This window comes from Aplidium turbinatum, chromosome 16, assembly GCF_918807975.1.
Source record: "Aplidium turbinatum chromosome 16, kaAplTurb1.1, whole genome shotgun sequence".
Lineage (NCBI taxonomy): Eukaryota > Metazoa > Chordata > Ascidiacea > Aplousobranchia > Polyclinidae > Aplidium > Aplidium turbinatum.
This window is the reverse complement of record NC_137487.1, coordinates 15,655,702-15,680,485: the sequence shown is the minus strand read 5'-3', so window position 1 is coordinate 15,680,485 and position 24,784 is coordinate 15,655,702. Positions and strand designations below refer to the sequence as shown.

General features: G+C 36.7%; 2 protein-coding genes across 3 annotated transcripts; both read left to right on the top strand.

Moving 5' to 3' along the window:
• The first annotated feature begins 4,711 nt into the window (after positions 1 to 4,711).
• On the top strand, positions 4,712 to 6,274 carry LOC145785813 (uncharacterized). Its single transcript, XM_082597523.1, has one exon. The coding sequence runs from the start codon at positions 4,741 to 4,743 to the stop codon at positions 5,446 to 5,448; it is 708 nt and encodes a 235-aa protein (XP_082453649.1). The 5' UTR covers positions 4,712 to 4,740; the 3' UTR covers positions 5,449 to 6,274.
• Positions 6,275 to 9,665: 3,391 nt separating this feature from the next.
• LOC145785643 (uncharacterized) lies at positions 9,666 to 21,515 on the top strand. 2 transcript variants are annotated; one of them, XM_082597326.1, is made up of 6 exons: positions 9,666 to 9,763; positions 10,651 to 10,821; positions 13,967 to 14,050; positions 16,009 to 16,161; positions 19,958 to 20,095; positions 20,606 to 21,515. In XM_082597326.1, the coding sequence occupies exons 2-6, from the start codon at positions 10,653 to 10,655 to the stop codon at positions 20,617 to 20,619; spliced, it is 558 nt and encodes a 185-aa protein (XP_082453452.1). In that variant the 5' UTR covers positions 9,666 to 9,763; positions 10,651 to 10,652; the 3' UTR covers positions 20,620 to 21,515. The 2 variants fall into 2 exon arrangements, with proteins under 2 accessions (XP_082453452.1, XP_082453451.1); XM_082597325.1 differs by lacking the exon at positions 9,666 to 9,763 and adding an exon at positions 10,300 to 10,365 and having other exon boundaries at positions 20,606 to 21,514.
• Positions 21,516 to 24,784: the final 3,269 nt, after the last annotated feature.

Here is a 24,784-nt window from a genome sequence, read left to right as displayed (position 1 = left end):
AAAATAGTTATGTGTTGTAAAGTTCGTGGAACAATTATGCATTCCACAGTAGGATATCTCATTATGTTTACAATGATATTATCATTATGATTATTACAATGTTTGATACGATTTTAGGACGCAGCAAATTAGAAGATATTACCAGAGCACAAGAGCATATTTAAAATGAAAACCATACTTTAAGTTGAAAGCTGAGACTATAGTCTGATAAGTATGGTGGTGAATTCCTCGAAATACATCAGAAAATATTTTGAACAAATTCTATTTGAAAAATTAAACCTTTGACACAGATACAGTAAGATTGAAAAGACCACTTCAAAGTAGTTGTAAAATGTTTTTGAAAAAATGACGTGCAATAATATTCAACTTGAATTAAAGACAGATCAGCATTGCCGTGAACATTTTACTCTGCTCGTAAGTAGTTGCAAATACAAAGCATCTCAAATCATTGGTTTAGTCTTAATCCTCGGAATGGACAAGCTCCTTTGAGAGCTCTTGGCAGTTTCGCATACTTGTAGAGGCTTTGAACCACAGACGCAGGCCCGGTCACCGAGATTGACAGAGTGAAGCTTCCGATTGTTGAAGTGTTGTTGCTGGGGAATTATTCCATCCATCAGGTGCCGCTGAATAGAGAGCAGTTCTTATAATGCGATGTTCAAGCACACACTCCCAGAGTCGAACCAGCGCCGCTTGATCTTGAAGTTTCTTAGTTCACGAAGTCACTGGATAACCAACTGAGCTATCGGAGTGGACTAAGACCTGAAGTCCAAGGCGCATACACAGAAAATAAGATTTTTTTAAACTGTAGTAATAAAACAATCTTACTGTATCTCTGTCAAAGGGTTAATTTTTCAAATAGAATTTGTTCAAAATATTTTCTGATGTATTTCGAGGAATTCACCACCATACTTATCAGCTTGCTCAGCTTTCAACTTAAAGTATGGTTTTCATTTTAAACATGCTCTTGTGCTGTGGTGATATTTTCTAATTTGCTACGGCGTAAAATCGTGTCAAACAATGTAATAATCATAATGATAATATCATTGTAAACATAATGAGATATCCTACTGTGGAATTCATAATTGTTCCACGAACTTTACAACACATAACTATTTTTATCGCCTCTTGTTTTTAAGCTGATTTTGTAAAAAAACGGTTAATCATCATCAAATTTAAAGTTGTAATCAATAACATTACTAGGCCTAGTTGATAATTATTTGAGCCTGGTGTTAAATGCATAATTTTTGCTCCACTACTCAAGTGCATATCAATGATATTTGAACCAAAATTTTTTTTACTAGATTTACATTTTCTACCAGTTAAATAAAACAACATTCTTCATCTGGTTGGAAGTATTGAGAAATGAAAAATAAACCACAGATTGGATTAAGCCGTGAATCTGAACCAAGACTGGATGAAGCAGATTCCTATAAACGCTAAGGAGGCAGCAGTTCCAGCAACATCTAACATCAAATCTTATTTCGGTCGTCAAAGACTAAACTAAACATAACTGTTGCGTTGTAATTGTAAGATAAAGATGAATTGCTATCCCTAAACATGTAATGACCACACGACTTTACAGAACCTTGCAAATACGCTACACCAGTGGTTCCCAACCTTTTTGACCTTGCGGCACCCTATCAAAGAGATAAATAGTTTGCGGCACCCTGGCAAAACTGGGTTAATTTTATGAGATTTCTGTATTTCAAATAACTGTATGAAATAACACAGAATGAGTTGTACAGTATAGCGCGGGTAAATAAATGTATTTATTTAAAAGTTAGTGTGAAATTTGGGCTTGACTTCTTGCACAAAGTCCCTTAATATCTCGAGGCACATTCGACAAAGCCACCCACATTTCTTCCTCGACTACTGTATAAGCAGTCGTTCTTGTTTTTTAGTTTTAATGTTCGTTTGTACGGAAAATCCACTACTTTGGAGACCCAATTGTAATCGCAAAGCAATTCACAAAATATATTCATAAGTATAAAGAACAACTCAACCATAACTTAGCCTTTTCTCGATTAGCTATGTAGGCTATCGTGTTTGTATGAGCAGGTATCCCCCACGCAAAAGTTTCTATTTTATAATGGTTCCCAAACAATCGTAAAATTTTATAAGCGTGCTGGGTCACACAAGCCGATAATCCATCACTGCAATCTGACTTTGTGCACCGTAAAACGCAAAATAAAATCATGAAACCTGGCAATGATGATGCGTTTTAAACGTTTTTATGGAAAAAACAGCAACGAGTCAAAATCTGTTTCACGCTGTTTTTCCTGGGCGAGAAAACAAAGGCTTACCGTGGATTAGAGTTAGAATAAATAAATAAATTCCACACTTAACGGGTTAAAGTTAAAATGAAGAATGGGCCACAGTATTGCAATATCTCGCGGCACCCTTGAGCATTACAATTGGCACCCCAGGGTGCCGCGGCACCCCGGTTGGGAACCACTGCGCTACACGATGGTCATTCAGGCATGTTGTGTTTGAAGGGTGCTGCTATCAGCTCCTATTCTGGACTCGCGGCACATCTTCAACACATTTTTTAAATATTAACGCGCATTGTATAGTCCAGTAGCTTTGACAGGGATATCCAAAGGGTGCCTTTGAACCTGGAGTCTGGATATTTTTAGGGGACCCGAATCCTTTCAAGTGAACAGCAAAACATGAAGAAACCACAGCGTATTTTTAGATACAGTGCGATTTTCTTGGAAATCTATTGGTTTGGGGCTCTAGAATTTCATTAGTACCGGGCCCAATACATTACCTCAAGGCCCTGTATAGGCCATTTGGATAACTTGTTCCGAAATTTTCTTACCCAAAGTAGGCCTACACCCAATGCTACCTAAAGATACGGCCTGATTTCTCACATTTTGCAGAAATTTCCAGATTTTGCTAACTTTGGGCAAATGTTTAAATAAATTTTTCTAAAAATTATATTTTTACGCTTTCTTTACTGTTTTTCTCAGATGACACAATAGGTTTTAACATCCTCAGACGTTGAAAAACAAAGAAAATTTGATTTCGAAGATTTTAGTCAGACTGTTAATTTTTCAATAACAGTCTGATTCAGCGATTTTTAACTTACATTTTCCCATTTGCTATTGCTTCCCCAAGGCAACAAAATCTTTTATATCATAAGGAGACAGCAAAAAGTAAAAAAATTTCAGAAAATGTCAGTCAAACACTTGCAGTAGCTGTAATCAAAATCTGCAAAATGTGACAAATCAGGCCGCTTCTCCACGTGGCCATGGTACACCTTCAAAGAGGTTTGTAAAAGACCTTGCTCACATTTCAACAGTTGCCATTTTGAACAATTAGGTTTCGAATAAACTTTCTCTTCAACTTTTCACCTTAATGTTATGCAATTGCAAGTGACTTATTATATGACAGAGCTCTTGGTGAGCAACGAAAAGCAGTTGTTCTGTAATAAACTATTCTGTTAATGATTACCTAAAGTTAAATGCTGCTTTGACTGCTATCCCATCTTTCTGTGGCAATCAGTGCAGACATATCATAGCAAAAGGAACAAAGTAAATGAAGACATCCAATGCTTGGATCAGCTTGATTCTGTCAGTTAGGAATACCTGATACTTAGACGTAAACACCAAAAAGTAGTGCAATGAAGAAATAGTCACAACGATAGAATGATGAACTTCATGTATAGTGTTTTAGGCTATACCAGGGCTGCTCAACTAATGTTAGCAAAGGTCCATTTTGACAAGTTGAATATTTTTGCGGTCTGGTGAATATTTCATATGCAACTACAAAAATTAAACAACCAGTACGAGCACCGAAACACTTTTCAGGTAGTGTGTAACACATCTTGGATTTTTGTCTGACACAAACAAAGAAATAACAAAGGAAAAAAATGTGTTGTGTTTCTTTGCAGTGTAGCTGTATGATCGCATATCAGAGAAGACGGAAAAGCGCTGGGGGGCTGGGGGCGAAGCCCCCAGTTCCTTGGATAATCACAAAAAATTGCTTTTCCCTAATGGAAATCTGTTTAAAGAGGCCCTAAAATGTGGCAATAAGGTTATTCTTCCAGAAGCCCGAGGTCCACCTTCAACACCCAGAAGGTCTGGATTCGGACCGCGGTCCGCCAGTTGGGTTATACTGTTAATTTTGGTTTGGTTGATTTTTGACTTTTTATCCACGGAATGACAAAGCCTTGATAGGTTATTCTTGGTAGTTTGGCATACTTGAAGATGCTATTGACTCACGGCGGGTTACGGAGATTGGCAGAGTGAAGTTTTCCATTGTTGAAATGTTGTTGCCGGGGAATTATTTCATTCACTAAAAGCCGCTGAATGGAGAGCAGTCCTGAATTGTACTGCTCAAGCACACACCCTGAGAGCCGAATTAGTGACGCGTGACCGTTAGGCGAGCACGTAATCACAGAGCTAACTGGGCGGAGTTGACTCGATCTTGACTTGACTGGTTTGGCTTCTTAAATCGAATTACCTACATAGACTAGCCTGAGCTTTACGATTGGAAAATAACAAAGGTCTATGCCTGTTGGAATATAAAAATATAAGCTACAATTTTCAACACTTGTTGTTTCTGTCAAACCATGTCCACGAAAATATATTTTTGTTCATAATTCTCTCGCTATTATTATTATTTACCAATATTCTGCATATATTTTTTGTCATTTTTCTGGCTGCCCTTTAATATTTTTTAATCAATCTTTGCAGACTCAGCAAATTGCAAAAGTTGAATAAAGCATCTGCTCCTATGTCGCTGGATGAGCGTTTTATCTTCAGATTTCTTACAACTAAAGATGAAGAAAGTCTTGTCCATCTCATCTCGTATCACTATTCGGAAGAGATGACAAAAGTATTTGGAAAAGATTTGGAAGAAGCAATAAAAATTGATATATTTCGAGCAAAGTTAAAACTTAAGGAAAATATGTCAATTGGTGTCTTTGAAAAAGCGACAAACAGACTCGTAGGTTGTTGTTTGAACACAATCGCTCAAGCAGGTATCTCAAAAGTGGACCCTGATGTTGAAACTTTTAAACAGAATATGGTTTTGTCTACAAAGATGATAATGATAATACGGTTGTTTCAAGAACTTGAAAAAAGGATATTCGACATTTTAAAAGTAGACAGGCTTTTCTGCCCTGGAATGGCAACAATTCACAAAGATTACAGAGGTTTAAAATTGGTGAATGTAATAGGAAAGTTACTTATCGATCTTTGCCGTAAACGTGGTTGTAAGTATATGATTGGAACACCAACAGCAGACTTTTTAGTAAATCACGAGTTGAAACAAGGCTCAAAAGTACTGAAAACTATCAACCTGTCGGAGTACGTTGATGCAGAAACTGGCTTGAAACCTTTTACAAAAGTAGCTCCTGGCCGGTCTCGTGTTTATCTCACAGCCAGAGAAATTTTGCCACAATCGAAAGGTTCTAATCAAGTTGACTTTTCAAAGCTGTAACTTCAAATGAAATTAAACCAGCTTAGTAAACAGCAAGTAGTTATCGATTACCATTCTGGTGCTGGTAGGTCTGGATTTGATTTCAGGTTAAGACTTTGAAAACAATACCGATCGTGTTTTACTTGCATAATGTATAGTTAAGATAAGTTGAGTAATAATGTGTGCCGTCGTACAGTAGGCCTAAATATGATCCCAAAATTGAAAAAGAGTACCGGTAGGTACTGTTGGTACAATACCAGTTATAGAGCGACAAGGAATTCTATAGACCATTTTGTAATTATTAAGTTCACGTTTGACACAGAAGTCACATCATTAAACTGTTTGATGTTTGATTGTTTAGTGTTTTTGTTACAATTTTGGTGAAAACGTGATTTTCTTGATCCATAAACAAATACATCTTAGCAATCATGCAGCATTTAACATAATAATACAATATAGCGGTGGTGTTCAAATTGTGGATCTCAATCCAGTTCTGGATCTTTTCAACTTTTTGTGTGGATCTTCCAATGTCAACGGAAAAATGGGATATCAGTAGATGACAGTGAAGCATTTTGGTTTGGTGTGGTTCAGCATCCTGCATTCAAAGACTTGTCGATTTATGCCCTCACATGTTTATTGCCACCGGTTGGTAATGCGGTTGTGGAAAGGGCATTTTTTATGCAAATTTTATGAAATTTAGGGAAAATTTTATGAAATCCGTTTAGTTATAGAGCTAATCTCTCATCCACTGTCTGTTGATATTGATGGCACTTGGAAAATCTAAAGTTCCACTGAATATGCATTGCTGGTGTCTAAAATGCAGGTAGAGCTGTGCAACCTAAGAAGATGAGATTTGTATCGTAGATCCAAATTAAACAGTTTTTTAAAACTCGGTCCTCTGTGCAGCTACCATCTTGGAGAAATAAGTTTAACTAAGTCTTTATTCACATCACAGTAATCCAAGGCAAAGGATAAAGAAAACACTGATTAAACATGGTGATCTAATAAAAGTAATAAGCAGGTTAAAGTAGTTCATACAACTTAAATTTAAAATTTATAACTGAAACAAGATGTGAAGGCAATCAATGGTACTAAGTGTAGGCGACATAATTTGAACATTACTGAATATAGCAATAAACAAAATATTTTTAAATGTTTAGTTTATACTACCGTCGTCGTTTTGAAAGTCGGATACGAATTCGTTATTAGATATCATATTATTTAGATATCCAAAATTGCAAAAACTATTTCTTTTATAAGTTATTCGGATAATTCGATCAAACTTTTTTTTTCATGAAACTTAAGGTTACATGCGTTGACATCTTCGATAAATGAATTGTTGATTCAAAGGTTTCGATGTCGAGGATGTTCATGCCCCACAAAATCATAATCAAAATTATTAACCAATTCTTTCAAGTGTTGACCCACAATGCTCAGATTGGCTTCTAGTGTACTTTTATCAACTTTTAGTTTCTTTCTAAAAAAAGCATTTATTCCATTCCGAAGCGTTGTTTTCTCATCATTATCACATAATTTTGAAGAAATAAGATCTTTATCCTGACAAGTTTCGGTTGTGGCGAATTTTCATTTAAGGCTTTATATTTCTCCCCATCTCCGGGTTCCAATTCCTACAATTCTAAATTTTTGTGCCAAATAACCTTGAACTCTGCCCGAATTAGGGACAAAACTTCCTATTTAGAAACATTGTATTTCAAATTGTTTAGGCAGCTACACACACGCTATTTATGTAAAAACAAAACAAACAAGCGGCACAAATTTTAGGTCATCAAAATGTTAACCTTTCTTATTGAACAATTTCACGCTATCAGTGAGAGTGAGGTTGTATCAGTTGTACAGATGTGAATTGGCCAAGCGTAGAATGAGTTTTATAGTCAGGTAACAACTTTGCAATGCTTATGATTCCATATTAATATGAGCTTAGCAAAAAATCACGATCTTTTACGAACCGGCGGTTGAGAACCAATGCTTTAACACATGCCCAAAGTATGAGAATCCATGTAACATTTTAAACAAAGGAAAACTAAAAGAAAATACACTTGGGCCAAAGCGGGACACCTTACCAACACCTTGCCCCAGAGACGAGCAAAGCAAAACACTTTTTAAAAATTAATTTTTGGATTTATGTCTGACTTTAACGCTAGCAATGTCATTTTACAGTGAGTAGGCTAACCATTGATGAAGTCATTACAGAAAACATTTGATTGACATGAAAATTATTAAATTTAAGCTAAATTTGATGAAATAATCAAGTTTTTGTTTGTTTTGCCCGTCTTCTCCTGTATCAAAAACAAAACTAAAACAACGATTTTTATTTTACAAATGCAACCCCGATTACCACACGAAACAAACTTTTTGATCGTCACAAAGAAAAAGGAAAGATAAAATTAACAAATGGTTACTTCTTTATACAACATTAAAAATTTTTTTAAATTTTGTCGGACTTTGCAAGATTTACAGAACACATATAGTTTACAGTAGTATATCGTCTTGTATGCAACAACGATAATAATTGGATCTTCCAGAAATACACAACGAAAACAATGATTTGCACCAAAAGTGTGCAAGCCTTGTTCTTCATTCGAATATATCGGTTTGTTTACGCATTTAACAAGATGGGAGTCTCTCTTTGGTTCATTTGGTCGTTGTCGTCGTAGCGGAGATATCACGAGATGGAGAGAAGCTCTAAAGTTTAACGATAGAGACACCTTGTGCTAGTCGGAAATCAAATGCCTTGTCCCGAGGCTAAAATGACAGGCTAGGTAACAATTTCAGCCAAAAAATCTTTTGCCTTTAATGAACATCAAAAGACGATGAAACGATTTACAATAGGTTGTGCAAACTTGTAGTTTAACTATTTTTTTGCTGGTCATTAAACGAAAAGCATACTATGAACGGTATATTATAATACAACTAAAATAAGTCTGTGAATGTCTTTGAATATCTTAAGCATGTTTTAGTATATTTTATGATGGCTTGAAGTGAACCAAGAATTTTATCAGATCAAAATCTTTTTTGTATGTTCATCAATGATACAATCTCTATGGTGTACCGTAGGCCTAGTTCATAAAAAAGTTAAAAACAATTTCAAGTCTTGCAAAAGTGAAGTTTGCTAGCTAAAAAATGTAACGTGTTTACGTGTTGTGTAAACACGTTGAAGATAAACTGCATTAAACGCTTGGAATCTACACCCAGGCTTGAGTCCAGGCATGAAAGTTTGCACCATTGTGACAACCTATACCCTACTGTACAATGCGATTGGACTATAGATGCAACCAAACAGACAGCTGGAATCAGCGAAAGGTTCCGCCATGTCAGTTTCTGCTAATTTGACAGACTAATATTGTGCCATGAAGTCGCTTGCCAAGACGCACAACCGCGTGCTTTGGTGCGCAGTTGAACCAAGCAACAACTGACTGAAAAGAAACATTCTCCAAACGCAGTCGCTGCAGATGTATAATCTAGGCTCCTGTCATTGGATTAATGGTTGGGTACAGCGGTAGGTCGATAGAACTATTAATTCCAATGCAAATTTGACTCATTTAGGATATTCATTCAACATTTAGGCTCATTTTTAGCTTGAAATAAATTTTTACATTAAGTGTGGACCTACATTTTACAAGTTGTGCCGAATTTGAGTTCACAATAAAGGATCTATTGAGCCTATTTAGACGGACTGCGTACAATTGAAACATATTTTTTTGTTGAAATCCGTTTTATGGTCATATTACAATATTATTCTATTTGAGTTTCATTGAACACAAAAAATTGTCCAAAGTAAACATACAAAAAAGACAAAACAAGCAAACCAGACAGAGCAGTAAATTGGTGATTAAGAAAAAAGTTTGCTGATAATGTTTGAAGTAAACCGTCAGAAGCCATTAAGCACGTTATCAGACTGTTACCGGAGTTAATACAACACTATAAATGAAAGCATTTTCTTTCTCAATAAGGCGTTAAACGTGATGATGTCAAAATCAATTTAGTGCTTACGTGCACTCACATAACGTGGCACTGGCACATAACAATATTTTATTGCAACTGCATTATTAGATAAAGACCTTTGCCATATCTATTTTAAGTGAACCAACAATTTATTCAAGAATCATATTGGTGCCCATACATGCCTGTGATAAATTCTTTTTTTCTTTACGCCGCAAAGCAAGTCTATAAAAGGTGCAATCAAAGTTTCCATTACTTAAGATAAAATGCAGTTCCCAACAGCGAGAAGTTTAAAAGGTTTATTAATTTAATAGCTGTGGCTTTGGGCACTGGAAAATAAGTTTCTTTTCAAGCTGTTTTCAACAGCTCGCTTTAGGTTAGTCAGTTCAGAAGTATCCACTACCACCTTTGCAGAATAAATGCTTTTTTTCTTTAAAAAGTTGGGCGATGACATCAAACAAATCTGTTTTGTAAATCGTAGGTTGTTGTAGCCATGTAATAGTATTTGAACTAGAAAGCAGAAAAAATTTCTCAAGAGGAAACCCTTTTCCGTGAAAAAAAAGTTTCTTGTATATTTTATAAGTGTTTATAGAAACAGTTTGCAAAACCTGACAACCTAAACTTATTCAAGCTTTACGGAATAAAATAATTAATAAAATGTCTCCACTTTAAAGGTATAAGAATAAATTTCGTTTATCGCCAGGCGACTGTTGATAAAATAATAAGTAAAAAAATTAAGCTTTATTTTGACATAGACTTTATCCAAAAATTAAAAGAACAGCTCCACCTTAGTGTAAAACCGTAACAAAAAAGAAATCGAATAGCTCTACTGTACATTAGGCTACGGGGCGAAATCATAGTGGGACAGCCTACTTTGATCCGATAGCCCAGCCTTGGTTTCAATTAACCTTACTCTCCATACGTAGGCTACCTAGGTCAATGTTAAACAACTTTTTTACAAACATCTTGAACATTTAGGTAAACAGTCTTTTTGTCTTAATGTAATTGTGATTGAGATATTTTTGTATTGTTTTCTTGCAGAGACGCATCAGCAGAACAGTATGGCCAAAATTATTTTATTTTTGATTACTGTTAGTATTTTTTACGCTGGTGTAAGGTGTCAGCCCCCCATTTATCAAAACCCGAGTGATTTGATAATTACTGCCACAGCTTTACAGCAATTCTCGTATCCACAATGTGTCAATTTACTGTCAGGCATTGAAACGTTCAATACCATACTTAATACTGGAAACCCTTTCGCAGGAATGATACAAGGAGGCGTCCTTCAACAGCTTGTTCTTGGAGGCAGCCTGTCTTTCACGAGACAGTTAACAGTCCGTTTCATTTGTAGCAGGTTTGCAGATACGAATCCACCGTTTTGCAGAAACTTTTACGATCGGCAGCTGTTTTTCCTCACCGGAATTTCTCCTGATGGTAAGTTGGCGGAAAAATATCACGATATGCAATTAGGTAAACTTTGTTAATTGAAGCTTCGTCAAAGGAGATTTAGTGACACAATATTGCACAAAAAAATTCATTTTGAAGTCAGGTAAAATTTTACAGAAATAAAATAAAAAGTAGCAAAAAGATACACTATCTCAGCTCAACGTTTTTTAATAGATGCTATTACAATTCTATTTAAAACTAAATTTAAGTCTGGAAAATTGGTAGACTACATATTATGCTTTTATCGTAAGAACAGCATAATCCAAATCAAACAATAACGTAATCTAAACTCTAACACCAAACTTCTGACTGTACCAAATGATAAATCTTATGTCCTAACCTAGTGGAGGTTTTATCGCTTGGCGACTTGTTGAACTTAAAATGTAAAGAAATGTTAACAATACAGAGTTTTTTTTGGATATTTTAACTTGCCTACATTGTTAACAGCCTAAAACTCACTTCGCAAGCAATGCCATTACTGGCCAAACGCATCATTGTCATTAGTATGAAGCACAGCTTCCCGAAAAAGAAATTAACAACAAAAAAAGACTAAACGTGGAAAGCGTAAGCCTATGCGTTTTGATCCCTGACATGGGCTTGATCACTTAAAACTGACAGTGTAGACCCAAAATAACAAACCAACCGTTTTTTACGTTGATTTTACGTCTGCAACGTTGAATAAATGTAAAAAATGGTTGATTTGCTCTCTGGAAATTTATCGTTGTGAAGAGAGAACTAAATAACCCAGACAGCAAATCAATCGCTTTTGACATTGAACTTTGCAAGAGAAATATCCTACATTATCTACTGAAAATGGTAAAGGTATTTTAATATACTCATCAGACCATCCATGGATGTTAGACCTCATCTTATTAGTTGATATAACGCATCACAGATTATGTATTGTACTGCAAGGCGTGAACAACTGCTTCTAGAAATATTCAAAGCAGTACAGCTTTTCAGTGTAAATTGAATCTGTGCAGTTAGAGTTGTCAGCTGGAGAAACGATGCAATTTAAATACATGTCTTCATTTATGGCAAAAAGAAAGATGGATTTCATTCCACACTTTGCAAAGTATTCTAAAGTTTGCGAAGATCTTTGTGAAAGTTTTGCGAAGCGCTTTCAGGACCTAATCAATCATTCATCATTGAAGTAGAAGAAACGACAAACACGGGCTTCAGCTTGAATGTTTCGATCTGAAATCAAATTAAGTTCTGTAAGACGTATAACAGGAACAATCGAACGATAAATGTACTCTCGGTTGGAGGAAGAAAATCTTTCTAGCTCATATGGGAAATGCTCGTTTCTGGATTACTCAGTCAGGAAGCACATACCGTTGCCAACAGGAATTCTCCATCATAAAACTTAATAAATCTGAATTACGCAGCCAGCTCGCTGACGGTCACTCAGATGCCATGATGTGAGTTGCCACTATGCCATTGAAGCCCGACCTTTCAAGCTTAGTTGAAAACAAAATGTTTGCAAAGGAGCAGTTTTAATGGTTGTGAATAATTTACAAGATTAATTAATTATTTTTTTTGGCAAAACAAAGTAACAGACAAAAAAAAGTAACTTCAACGGGTTTAACATATTTTATTACACAAATGAATATATCATAAATAAAAATTAGTTACAGCTATAGTGCATGATCCAATTTATCATAAAACTTAATTCTTACTTTATGCACAGTGCAGATTTAAAGTAATTCTTGATGAGGACACAAGTACGTGTCGAAAACGTTTGAGTTTATTTCTAATTATGTAATATTTCTTTTTGTAATAAAATATGTTAAATTCATTGAAGTTACTTTATTTTGTTTGTAGATGGTTTAACAAAGCAAACTGTCTACCAAAGCTGCTCTATCGCTTTTTTTGTATGTCAATGAGTGTTTTATTTTTCAGTAGAAAACATCTTGTTAACATTAGTTTACAGAGGAAACCTATTGTGGGGATAATACCTTTCAGCAACGGAAAACAAAAAATAATATCCATTGACCAATGTTGAAATTGCAAAATGCATAAATGCGTCTGGATACTACGCTGCTTTTATAACCACGTAAAGCTAGACATTTTTTGCTGTACGGTAGCCTATACATGACCATCATAACATTTAGTGTTGAAATGCTTGACTGTGTTCAGTAATTATATAAATAGCTAACACTGATGGTCATTTTGTTTTGAGACAAATCTGAAAGCAGAGCCTACAATAGCTTAGTATCGCACTATCGCGGCATTGACATAGCGTAGCAGCAGTAGTAATACATAAATTCATCATCAAAACAATGAAAACTATTAATACTACAAAAAGTGCTCAATGCCAAGCAAAAAGGCAAAGCAGAGCGAATTAAATCAAATGTAGTTATTACTATCTGAAGCCTTTACAAATTGTTTCACCTAACGGATCATCAGAAGTTCTTATTCAAATAGAATAGATTCTATTTGAATAAGACCTTCTGATGATCCGTTAGGTGAAACAATTTGTAAAGGCTTCAGATAGTAATAACTACATTTGATTTAAATTCATCATCATGTTTTCTTATTTCCGACCTTCAAAGCAAAAAGCAATATTACTTGCCAAAACATAACAGGGGTCCAGAAAAAGGTAGAAGCGACAAAACGCGAACAGCAAAGTGTGCTCGAGAGAGAAATGATTTATTAACACAAGGATTTCAGCACAGTCACCACATCTTGATTAATTACTATCAAAATTACACGCATTGTTTTTATGTCGGATTTGTTTCTAGAAAAAAAAGTTCAATGATTAGATGTAATTTTAAAACATATCAACCGCTGTAAAAATCTACAAAGATATTAGTGCAAAAATAATCCATCTGAAAGCAACATCGCGGCACTCAGATAATCTTGTTTACCATTCATTAAGCAATATCATATTTTTATTTATTATTTACAAAGCAGAAATTTTAAAATGAAAAGAGTGCTTTTGAATGAAAACAAATCACATTAAAGGCTGCACAAACCAAAACATGTTTGCTTAATGGAAGTAGCCTACCACTTAGAAAGGACGGTCAGTTTTTTTGCCTCGCTGAGGCCACTTTTCACACATCATTATTAACTTTAAAATTGCTACTTAAAGTAATTAATCAAAGTATTTAAACCAGCGTTGTGCTTTTAGTTTCAAGGTTTTGTTACCCACCATGCCAACCAGGAACTCGCTGCATTGGAAATAGCTTTTATCAGCAATGTACTTGTATCCCAGGTGAGTTGCGTATCAGTGCGTTAGCTTGACTGGTAGTATTTATGCAACTGATGGGCAGTGTTCTTGAAACTTGGCGCACTGCAAGAGGCAAAAAGTGCTTGAATGCAAAAGGGATGTACAAAGGTTTATCAGAAAGGGTGCTTTCTCGTGAAAGGTTTACCAGAAATGCCAGTAAATAAATTTCATATGTTACTGTGCAATCTATCTTCTGGCATTTTTTTCATGAGCAATATGTTATTTGAAATATTAGAAATAAGCTATAGCCGAAAACGCTTGCAAATGTTTGTTTTCTTTTACATTATTCTAAATGTTTTTGTTTGGTGTCCTCTGCTTATGGCTTTAAAAAGTAACCTCTGTATCAAAATTGTGGCCCATAGATGTTATCAGGAGCTTACGTTATCTTTAATTTAACGTTCAGACTGACTTCACTTGCTTTATAATAATATGACGAATGTGCACACAATGAATGTCCACGCTGCTACCTCACACCTACCTAGGCTAATTTGAATAATTTTACACTGGTTGAACTCGTCGGGTTGTCAAACAAAAAACAATGCTTAGGCTACCAAACGTTGCAAACTTGAAACATAAATGAAAATCGTTTTGCGGGCCACACATTATTTAAAATCCGGGACCATTCCGCATGCCAAGACGTTTAAACTCGCGCCCATAGTTTGCACACCAGTGCTATAGTTTACTATCTATCACACACGGTAGCATGCAAAATATGCTTCAACGAATCACGGTATTTTTGTGTGCTGAAACAGTTTCCACAAAGTTTCAGGATTTTCTTGAAGGGGGCCATAATTCTTAAAAAAACATTTTCGTTTTTAGAGAAAAGTCCATTTGCTAATAGCACCCTGGGCTATGGGAGTGTGTGGGACCATGATTTTATTCTTTAATATGTTTTTAGTGAAGTTTAGAGTTTTTTCGACTGCTGCCATTCAAAATCCTTAGTTTAAAATTTAATCGTGTAAGACAGTTTTGAAAAGAGAGGTTATTGCCTCGTGCACCCCTTCCGCGTACTCCATTGCCTGTACATTTTTCAACGGGATTTTTTGTGTGCAGAACTTCTTTAAAATACAGTGGTATGGTATAATACTACTACTACTGCTATGACTTAATGTTGAAAATACATTTTGAATATCATATCATCACCATTATGTTCCTTCCTCGTAATGAGGGTTGGATACAATGCGCCATTGTTCAAGATCATGAGCTTTCCATACCACACTTTCATAATTAACGCAACATAGCCTACTATGCTCATAAACTTTTAATCAATGTAAACGTCATTGTAGGCTACAGTAGTGGTTGGCGGCCATGATTTGTCATGCTGTTTTTCAGTAATATGCTAATTGTGATATGATCTTATCTATCCTATAGATCAGATGTCGGCAACTACTGTGCCGTTTTATGAACTATTTGTTACTGTAACAAAACATTTTCTAACGTAAGGAATATTACTTTTTGTGAACATTTCAGTCAAAGTTGGATTAGATTTATTTACAAATAATTTTCCTTACATTTTTGTTTACAAATCTACCAGCGTCCATGGCTGTCTGTGAAAATAACCTAAACCGTGGGTGATAGTCGTTGATGGTTGTCATCAGCGCAGCTTTCTACTGTATATAAAAAATTAAATTTGATTCGTCTTTTTCAAATGTGAGCAATGTGTTCTGACAAAATTAAAAAAAATAAAGAATGTGTTCTGACGAGTGAAGATAGGAAATTTCATCATTGTTTGGTTACTTCCTGTGTTCTGATGAGTGTAAATAAGAAAATTCATCATTATTTGGTATTGGTTCCTTCTTATCATTGAGAGTTAAAGGTAATGAAGAGTCAAATTTTTCTGTGGTGAGATTTTTCTGTTATACTTCTGTGATTAAACCCTGTCCCGTCCTCAACATTACCAATCTAACTCTAAAGTTTTTTACAATTCCGTTTTTACCAAACAGATGACGACGAAGATTTGTGCCAACAAAGGTGTCACCCTTTAGCATCGTGTACGCCAATAAGTAGAGCCACAACCCAATATCGTTGTGTTTGCCCCCGTCCGTACAGAGGAGATGGAGTGAATTCTTGCAGAGCACCAAGACGTTTCAGGCCAGGCAAGTGATAACAACCAAGCGTAAATATTTCAAGGACGATACAGATGAGCTAGCGATGTAAGGTGCTTATTGCATTTACGTTCGAAAAATTGGTGATTGGAATTATAAAGCTATTTAAAACGTAACACAATGTAATCTAAACATGTTTATTGTTCACTCTAGAGAGATAGACTATCTCACATAACTAAAGAAACAGACAGTAAAATAAATAGCCTTTTCATATAGGCGTATATTAGGGTGGTCCCGAAATGTATGGGAAAATTTTTTTTTATTCGAAACATTCCGACCACCCTACAATTTTTTTACATAGGCTAAAAGAAGGTAACAAGCTAAATTTCAGAAAAATTGGTTAATATTTAGAGGTGCCACACGAGGTTGCAAATCGGGTTAAGGGTGCTTATTTCAGTATTTCGATTTAATACGATTCCCTAATGATTCGAAATATTTTTTTTGGTACTGCCGATTCGAAATTAAAATTCCCCAATGCAGAATTTTTCTCTTCAAGCAAATTCTTTTTACACCCAAATCAATGAGTATTGCGTAATTTCTTCGATGGCTAGAATTTGAAAGCGAAGCCAAGAACTTGCAAGATAGCAAGCATAGCGAACAAGTTGCAGTTCTAAATTGAATATGCTACTTCTATGAAAAAGAAGAGGCAGGAGGAGTTTATAGACTGACAGAAGGTTAACTTTCATGCACTCAGGGGTCCTTAAACGATGAGCGCTGATCGTAGTGTACTTTGTGAACGTTTTTCTTTCTATGTTTTTCAGATGGCTAGCAACAGTAATAATAGTAGTAGGTCTATCGGTGGTGCAAAGCCCAAAACCAGAAAGGACAACTATGTTTGGTTGATTGGTCCCACTTCCAAGGAACTGTCTGGGAGAAAGCTTCCTTCTGCTAGGGAAGTCCTTAGCGTGTTCTTCCATCTCCACAAGATTGAGAAGGTAACCATCAAAGAAAGTTGCAAAGAAGTTATCAAATTGTGTATTCCATTCTGGGAGAGAGCCAGGATTATAACATGCACAGAAATACATGCAAGAGAAAGACTGGAAAAGTTATTTCTACAATGGAAAGGACGCCAGAAGGCGGCTTTAAGGAGAACAGATACACAGATGAAGAAAGAAGAAAAGTTCAGTGCCGATCTTGACAAACTGTTTGACATAGCACACGCGAAAGCACTGGATCTGACTACTATTGAAGAAGACCGTGCTTTTCTAATGGCACAAAGAGATGGACGAAAAGGTTTCCTAGATTCAGTTGATCACGAACTTGCTGCGAAAGAAGCACAAACTGTCAAGCGGAAACAAGAGGAGCAAGCTCGAGCTGAAAAGGCAAAAGTATCATCTTCTGCAGTGCAAGCATGTTATCAAGAAGATATCTCAACATCGTCATCAGAGTCTGAAAATACTGAACAGTGTGAACAGTCCAGTTCTTCAGAAGTGAAGACACCAAAAAAACGGAAATGTACAATTACAGCTAGAGCGAAGAATGTGATCTCTCCAGGACTAGAACAAGCTCTGGACCGAACCAAAGTCAGTGACAGAGCAGCTGTTCATATCATTGCTGCAACAGCTCAAAGTTTTGGCCACGATGTGGATGAATTGGCCATTAATCGAAAAACTATCCGTCAGTCAAGAAGGTCACTAAGACAAGAAGCTGCTATTTCCAGTAAGGACAATTTCAGTCTTGACATTCTTGACCCGGGAGTTAAGGTTGTTGTGCATTGGGATGGAAAGCTAATCCCAAACACAGCAGGGTGTCTGGACAAATACGATAGGTTACCAGTGATTGTATCGTATGATGATACAGAAAAGTTGCTTGCTGTACCAAAGTTGACAAGTGGATCTGGACAATCGATGGCTTTGGCAGTCAAAGAAGTCCTGAATGATTGGGTACTAAAAGACAATGTTGTAGCAATGAGTTTTGATACAACTAGCAGCAACACAGGAAAAAGGAATGGAGCATGTCATCTTCTTGAGGTCCAGCTAGAGAAGGAACTTCTATGGTTGCCGTGTCGGCACCATATCTTTGAACTAGTGATAGGTGCAGCATTCAACAATGCAATGGGACCGTCATCAGGGCCTGACATCGAGATTTTCAAGCAGTTTCAAGCGCGCTGGCCACATCTCAAGCAAGATGATTATGAAACCGCAGCAAGTGAACCTTCAGTGGAGATTTATATCGCACTAGAACATGATTCCTTGTTGATGTCTGCAAAGAAATATCTATGCAAACAACAACCAAGAGAAGATTACAGAGAATTTCTGGAACTGATCATCCTCTTCTTTGATGAATTGCCAGATCAGGGTGTTTTGGTTATCAGAAAGCCCGGAGCTTTCCACACAGCACGGTGGATGAGTAAGGTCCTTTATTCTCTCAAGATTTGGATGTTCCGGGCACAAGTAAAGCTGACAGCAAAGCAAAAGAAAGGTTGAAAAGAAGTTGTTCTGTTCGCAGTGTTGGTGTATTTCAGAGCCTGGTTTGATGCACCGGTAGCAGTTTCAGCACCAGCCAATGACCTGGCCTTCTTGAAGAGTTTGAAAGCTTATGCCTCCATCAACAGCAGTGTCTCCAAAGTGACATGCAGAAAATTCCTCAACCATCTTTGGTACCTGAGTGAAGAAGTTGTGGCATTTGCATTCTTTGATGATGGTGTTGCTGAAGAGAGGAAGCAAAGAATGGTTAAGAACCTTAAAAAGCCTGGAAAGAGTAGTCGTGCCGTGAAAGCCAGCTTGAAGATGGAAGAAATTGAAGCAAGTGAGATAGAAGACCTTGTTTCAGTAAAATCTATGCAGTTCTTCAAAGCTCTGAATTTGTCGACAGATTTTCTGTCAAATGATGGTTGGCTGTCAAATGATGGTTACATTGCAGGAAAAAAGAAAGCAGCACAGTTTCGAGTGCTTAACGACACAGCTGAGAGAGGAGTGGCTCTAATTCAGGAGTATATCCATGTTCTGATAAAGGATGAGAAACAAAGACAATGCCTCCTTCAAGTGATGGCAGATCACCGCAAGAACTTTCCAGATGCAACAAAAAGAACTGTTGTTGCTGGGCTAAAAAACTTGGTTAAAGCTGGCCCAATGCCCATGGAATAAACATTTGTTAAGGTCGTGATGACATTACAGTATAACATAGTACAGAAGGGTTTAGAAACAATTAATAAGCCACACTATTTTATATTGTGTCTTGAGAGAAAAATTAAATGGCTTTGTGGCACCTTTAAACATTGTTCAATTTTAACCAAATTTTGCACATTAACTTCTTTTAGGCAATGTAAAAAAAAGGTAAGGTGGTTGTAACAAATTCTAAAAAAAAATTTTCGGGACCACCCTAGCGTATATCCATGCAATGGTTAACATACAATATTTGCATTGTAATGTAGCCTAGCAATTTTATTCTTTGATACGGTAATATTTTATATTTATGAAAAATAACCTGTTTTGTAAAGACGATTTGTTGGCTAGTCTAAACTGAAACCAACACAAGAGTAGGAACGCAAATGTCTTTAGAGATTGTAGAGTGAAAAATGCGGCGATATCATTTTTGTTTGTTGGCCTACCTGGCATCGATCACTTCAAATGTTACTACTGTATGTTGGTCACGATCATTTTCATACTGAAAATAAACGTTGTAAGAGTAGTTAATCTGTAGTGTAAGTGTAACCGTTCATTTCAATTTGTTTTTATTTTTGACCACCACCGCGAAAATATCACATGTCAAACATAGCAAGCAGAGATCTAGAAAACCAAAGAATAGCTTTTAATACAAAGACTAATATTGAAATTACACTTTCAAGGTGTTCAGTGTCGTCAGGAATGTCATCCTGACGCTTCTTGTGTAAGATCAAATAGGATGGTCGGTGAAGGACGATGCCGGTGTAAGAACAATTACACAGGAGACGGGGTCAGCACATGTCTGGCCCCACTTCCTGCAAGTATGTTTGTGTTTTTGAAACGAGATATTTTTCAGGATAATGAAATTTTGTGCTATTGCCAGAAGTATGACTTGAAAGTAGGGACAGCAACTGCTGGTCTACACGCTCATGCGCATCAACGTAATATTTGTAAAAAATAATTTAATGTATAAAATACTCCCAACCTACAACATGTTTTTTTGAACATTTCCCAATTATAATTAGGCTTTGGAAGATTGTTCAAAACGGTAAGGTGGCGCAGAGAATAAAGCGCTCACTGTCAAATCATGCAATATTGGTTCGAATCCCAGCTTAAGCTTGTAAAAAGCTTGGGGCTATAATATGTGAGGCTGGGGCAAGAGGCTATTGAGTTTCCGAATTCATGATATTACAAAACATTACGAAAAACTATGTTTTTGAAGATACACATTTTTCTAAAAACTGAGGTTGTAGTTTCAGTGTAGTCAGTGAAGAAATGTGCAATGACCCAAATAAGTGACTTGTTAAAAAGTTATTGTTTTCAATTTACAGGCTCGGGAAAGTAAACATCAATCGTTGTGAGAAGATCAGCCGAAATTTCCGAAGAAAAGTTTTTTTTTACACTAATAACTTTTGACAACTTTTTGCTACTTGCAGGCCTGCTAATAAAAAGCTATAGTTTTACAAATGTAAATAGCTCAATAAGGCATTTTATCCGCGACTCCTATACTTTATGAGCTTCTGGTTCGTCTCTATTTTAATTTACTTCAGATGCATTTATCGCATAGGCCTATGATTTCTCAATTTTCCTCACAAGCTTCTATACTAGCCTGTACGCTAGTACGTTTATAATTACGGTTTACTTCAGTGCTAGTAGGCTAAATGTTGTATTATAACCGTGCATTTAAACCACTCCGAAAATAAATTACTAATTTCTGCTCCAGAGCAAACGGTCTGCATTCGAAATACTCTTGGTCGAATCCGTAAGTTCATGGGCGACATCACACGAAAAAGCAAACTCGAAGATTTATTTTTACGTGGTAAAATGTCGAGAAACCGGTCAAGAGGAGGCCAAAGATTTACACTTCTGCATAATTTTCAATCTACATTAAACACTCTACTTTGGCAAGGTGCACGCGATCGATCCATCTGGAACATAATTGTTCACCGAGAACTGAGTCAGCTATGCTACATACAGAGAGAGATTCCGTAAACCATATTACTGTAAAATTTTGTTGCAATGAGTATACTGCAGCTAACGTAGCGGAATAACGAACATGCTATTTTCAAGCCAACGTCGCTGTTTTTTTGCATGCATGTCAGCTGAACAACGCATTGAAGGGTGTTTTGAAGTTACAAGTAAACTTCAATATTATGGTGACGTGGTTTTGTGACACAATGTGGTAAGAATGTTTGGTCGATTGATTGAAGCATCTGTTCGTGAATGCTACGATGCAACAAAAGAGACTGACAAACGTCACTATCAAGTTGCCTACTAAATGAAGAGATGCTTGCCAAAACAATGTAATGGCAACATGGTTGCTGGCCGGATTTGTTTCTGTTTTCGGTGAAATGTGGTTAATCCAGACAGCACTTCGATTGTCTGTAGACGTTGAATCAATGCAAAAAAGACTGATCTGTTACATCACATTTGAACTGTCGTGGGAACAAGGAGGTTTTGTGACGTACATGATTATTTCTATTCAAAGTGGCAGTGTAATCTACCGCAGTGGTAACTTCTTCAACCCTGTGAACCTAACCAAATCACAACCCGGTGATTTACACGTGATAGGTTTGCTGAGAATAATCTCAATGAGCAGATGATTTCGTAAACGGAGAAAATGGCACAAAAAAGTAGGTTTGGCAGCAATGATAAGCGGTCACACTGTTGATAGCAACTACTCGACTCTACCAACACACACGCCGACTCGATGGACCACACTTGATGCTGTACTCGAGCGAATGATCGATTTCTGGGAACCACTCAAAGCGCATTTTCTTTTGCTGAAACATCCACCAAAAATATTGGAGGATGTCTTTGAATCAGAAGAGTCACTGATCATCGTATCATTCCTCCACAGCGCTCTCTTGCTCTTCAATAAACCACTGTTACTCCTGCAAAAGTCAACTGCATTGTTTCCAGAACTGGCAGAGATAATTGAATCTTCAAGATCAATATATTGCAACGCCAGTATTCAGGGTTTTTCGGAGCAACATCAGACGAACTACTAAGAGCAGTCGATGAAGAGCATGTTAAGGTTCTCAAAGCGAGCTTCCAGGAGTTCTACACCATTACTTTGGAATGTATCAACACGTGGTATCGATTTGAAAGCTCTCAAAGCCCTGCTTAAAGATCAAGCATTTGAAAACCCTGCTGAAAGATCAAGCAATTGAGTACGAGGAAGTCAAGAGGTTGGCGAAGCAAGTTGATCCACTAATGGCAATGAAAGATGAGCTGTTCGATGAGGTCTCGGCTGTTGACGCTCTGCTCAAGAAGATTCCAGATGATGTGTTCAGGAAGGATGAACCTGAAGCCAAGTGGATGAAGATCTTTACCGGAAATAACTCTTTTCCGCTGCTCTACATGCTGGTTAGCATCATTTTCTCCCTTCCGGTCAGCAATGCGTTTGTGGAAAGAGTGTTCTCTCTTGTTTCGGCGCAGTGGACCAAGGAAAGGAACAGACTTATTAAAATGACAGTCAAATCTCAGCTACAAGTAAAGATAAACCTATAACTGAGCTGCCGTGAGATCCATGAAGCAATTTCTGATAACAAGAAGTTGCTGGAGCAGATTGTTTCTGGCAAAAAGTATGGAATGTGATATGATATGACACGGCTCGAATAAATACAAAGTATCTCCAAAAACGTTTTTTAAATGGTAATCTAACTTTTTGGTTGTCCATATTTTTGGATCCATGTCGATGGCAACCCTGCCTTTAGGTAAAACTGGTATTTCGTTTTTAGTTAATTGTTTGCATTTTTAAAGACAAAATTTTGACGAAATTTTGTCAAAGAAATCTTGCATATGATTGCAATACCAACACTACATTTTTTATTTTAGAAAGGCCTAACCATACATGCCTGTTATTTGAGTTTTTTAATGAAAAAGTAACACTATCGGTATCAGCAGGGAGTTAAAAAAAATTAAACGAAAAGCCAGACAAGCAGACCCGACCCGCTTCTACGATCAACGAAACTCTACATAAACTCATCCTTAGCTCAGACCGACAATTTACGCAAGGAATGCAAAAGTTCCACTAAAGTTGTGGACTTGTGGCCATCGAACTTATTTGAGCTAGATTCGCGTCCTTTTTCTCGAGACCCCGACCACAACACCAGGCCTACTTAGCCTAGCTTACATTTTTACTACACTGATTGATTGATTGAATCTTTATCCTCGGACTGGGGAAGCTTCTTGCAGAGCTTAATCCTGGCAGTTTCGCATACTTGTAGTGTAAAGGCTTTGAATCACTGACGCAGGCTCGGTCGCAAAATTTTTTTCCCACAAACTTTCTGTCTCTTCTCATAGAGTTTGTATTTATACCGTGTGAATGCAAACATTTTTCGTTGGCGTGTTTGGTTCAGTGGTTTCGTCTTTTGCCTTATCTTCGTGAGGACATCGGTTCGACGTCCATCGAAGTCAATTTTTTCTTTCTTTAAATTAATTTTTGCGATGTACAAAAGCTTTTCAAAAAACGTAAGGTTAGGGTTAATGGGTAATGGTTAATTCTTAGGGTTAGGGTTAATTCTTAATAAATTCGGAAAATCTTACTTTTAGACTACAGTGACCAGAATCAATGTTTTTTCTCAACTTTTATTGTTGATTGAGGCTGAAAGTACTCTCAGAATGCGCAGTTTCAAGGTCTTCTTTTTCAAAATTTTCAGGGAAAGTCTCCCAGACTTGCCTCCGGGTGCTTAGGCTACTCATTGCCGGGATCAGTGTTGGGCGCGATAACTCATTTTTAAGTTAAGCGATAACGATAATCGATAAACGAAAAATACCTAAAGCGATAACGATAAAAGATAAATCAAAAAAAAGTTAAGCGATAACGATAAACGATAAAATTATATACCGATAACGATATTTTTTTTTCTTGATTAGCGCTGCCCCATCCCATGCAGCACGAACTGTTTTCATCAACATGACGAAAAATCGAAAATAATATACTGTAAAGGGACAAAATTTTTGTAAGTTATGCATGAATAGAATCGCAACAGCGGCAGTGGGTATCGAATCTTCAACCTCTTGATCCAGAATCAAACTACTTAGGTAACCGCCGTGCTTATAATTATAGCCTACCTTCAGATACCAGTTGGACATAACCATTGAACATAACCTTGGCAGTTCAATGGTGATATTGGATAGATCCTCCCTTCAATTCATAAAAAAAATTCCTCCAAACCACACGAAATTTATATCGGAACAACAATATCGGATTTTTCAATGTTAAAATTAGCCATTTAATGCCAAAAACTCTCTGATAAACTCCCTGAGCTTCCGATCCTCGGATTCCACTGAGTGAGTTTGCAGCGCTTCCCCAGTTTTCTGGCTGAATTTTAAATGATTTCTCATTCAAATTCACTAGGCTATTATTTGTTACGACGAAAAACTTTTGGCGTTTATTATGTGACCGGCTTTTTTATGACTTGTTCATTAAGTTAACATTTTGGTGCTCTCTCACTTTGAGCAGGTGCCCCACTCCCTTCTTTTTTCGCTCTGGCGAGAGCACT

Coding starts and splice junctions, on each gene's coding strand:
- LOC145785643 (XM_082597326.1), top strand. CDS start 10,653: ATGATACAAGGAGGCGTCCTTCAACAGCTTGTTCTTGGAGGCAGCCTG. Junction 10,822..13,966: donor CACCGGAATTTCTCCTGATG/GTAAGTTGGCGG, acceptor TTGTGCTTTTAG/TTTCAAGGTTTTGTTACCCA. Junction 16,162..19,957: donor ACCAAGACGTTTCAGGCCAG/GCAAGTGATAAC, acceptor TACACTTTCAAG/GTGTTCAGTGTCGTCAGGAA.
- LOC145785813 (XM_082597523.1), top strand. CDS start 4,741: ATGTCGCTGGATGAGCGTTTTATCTTCAGATTTCTTACAACTAAAGAT.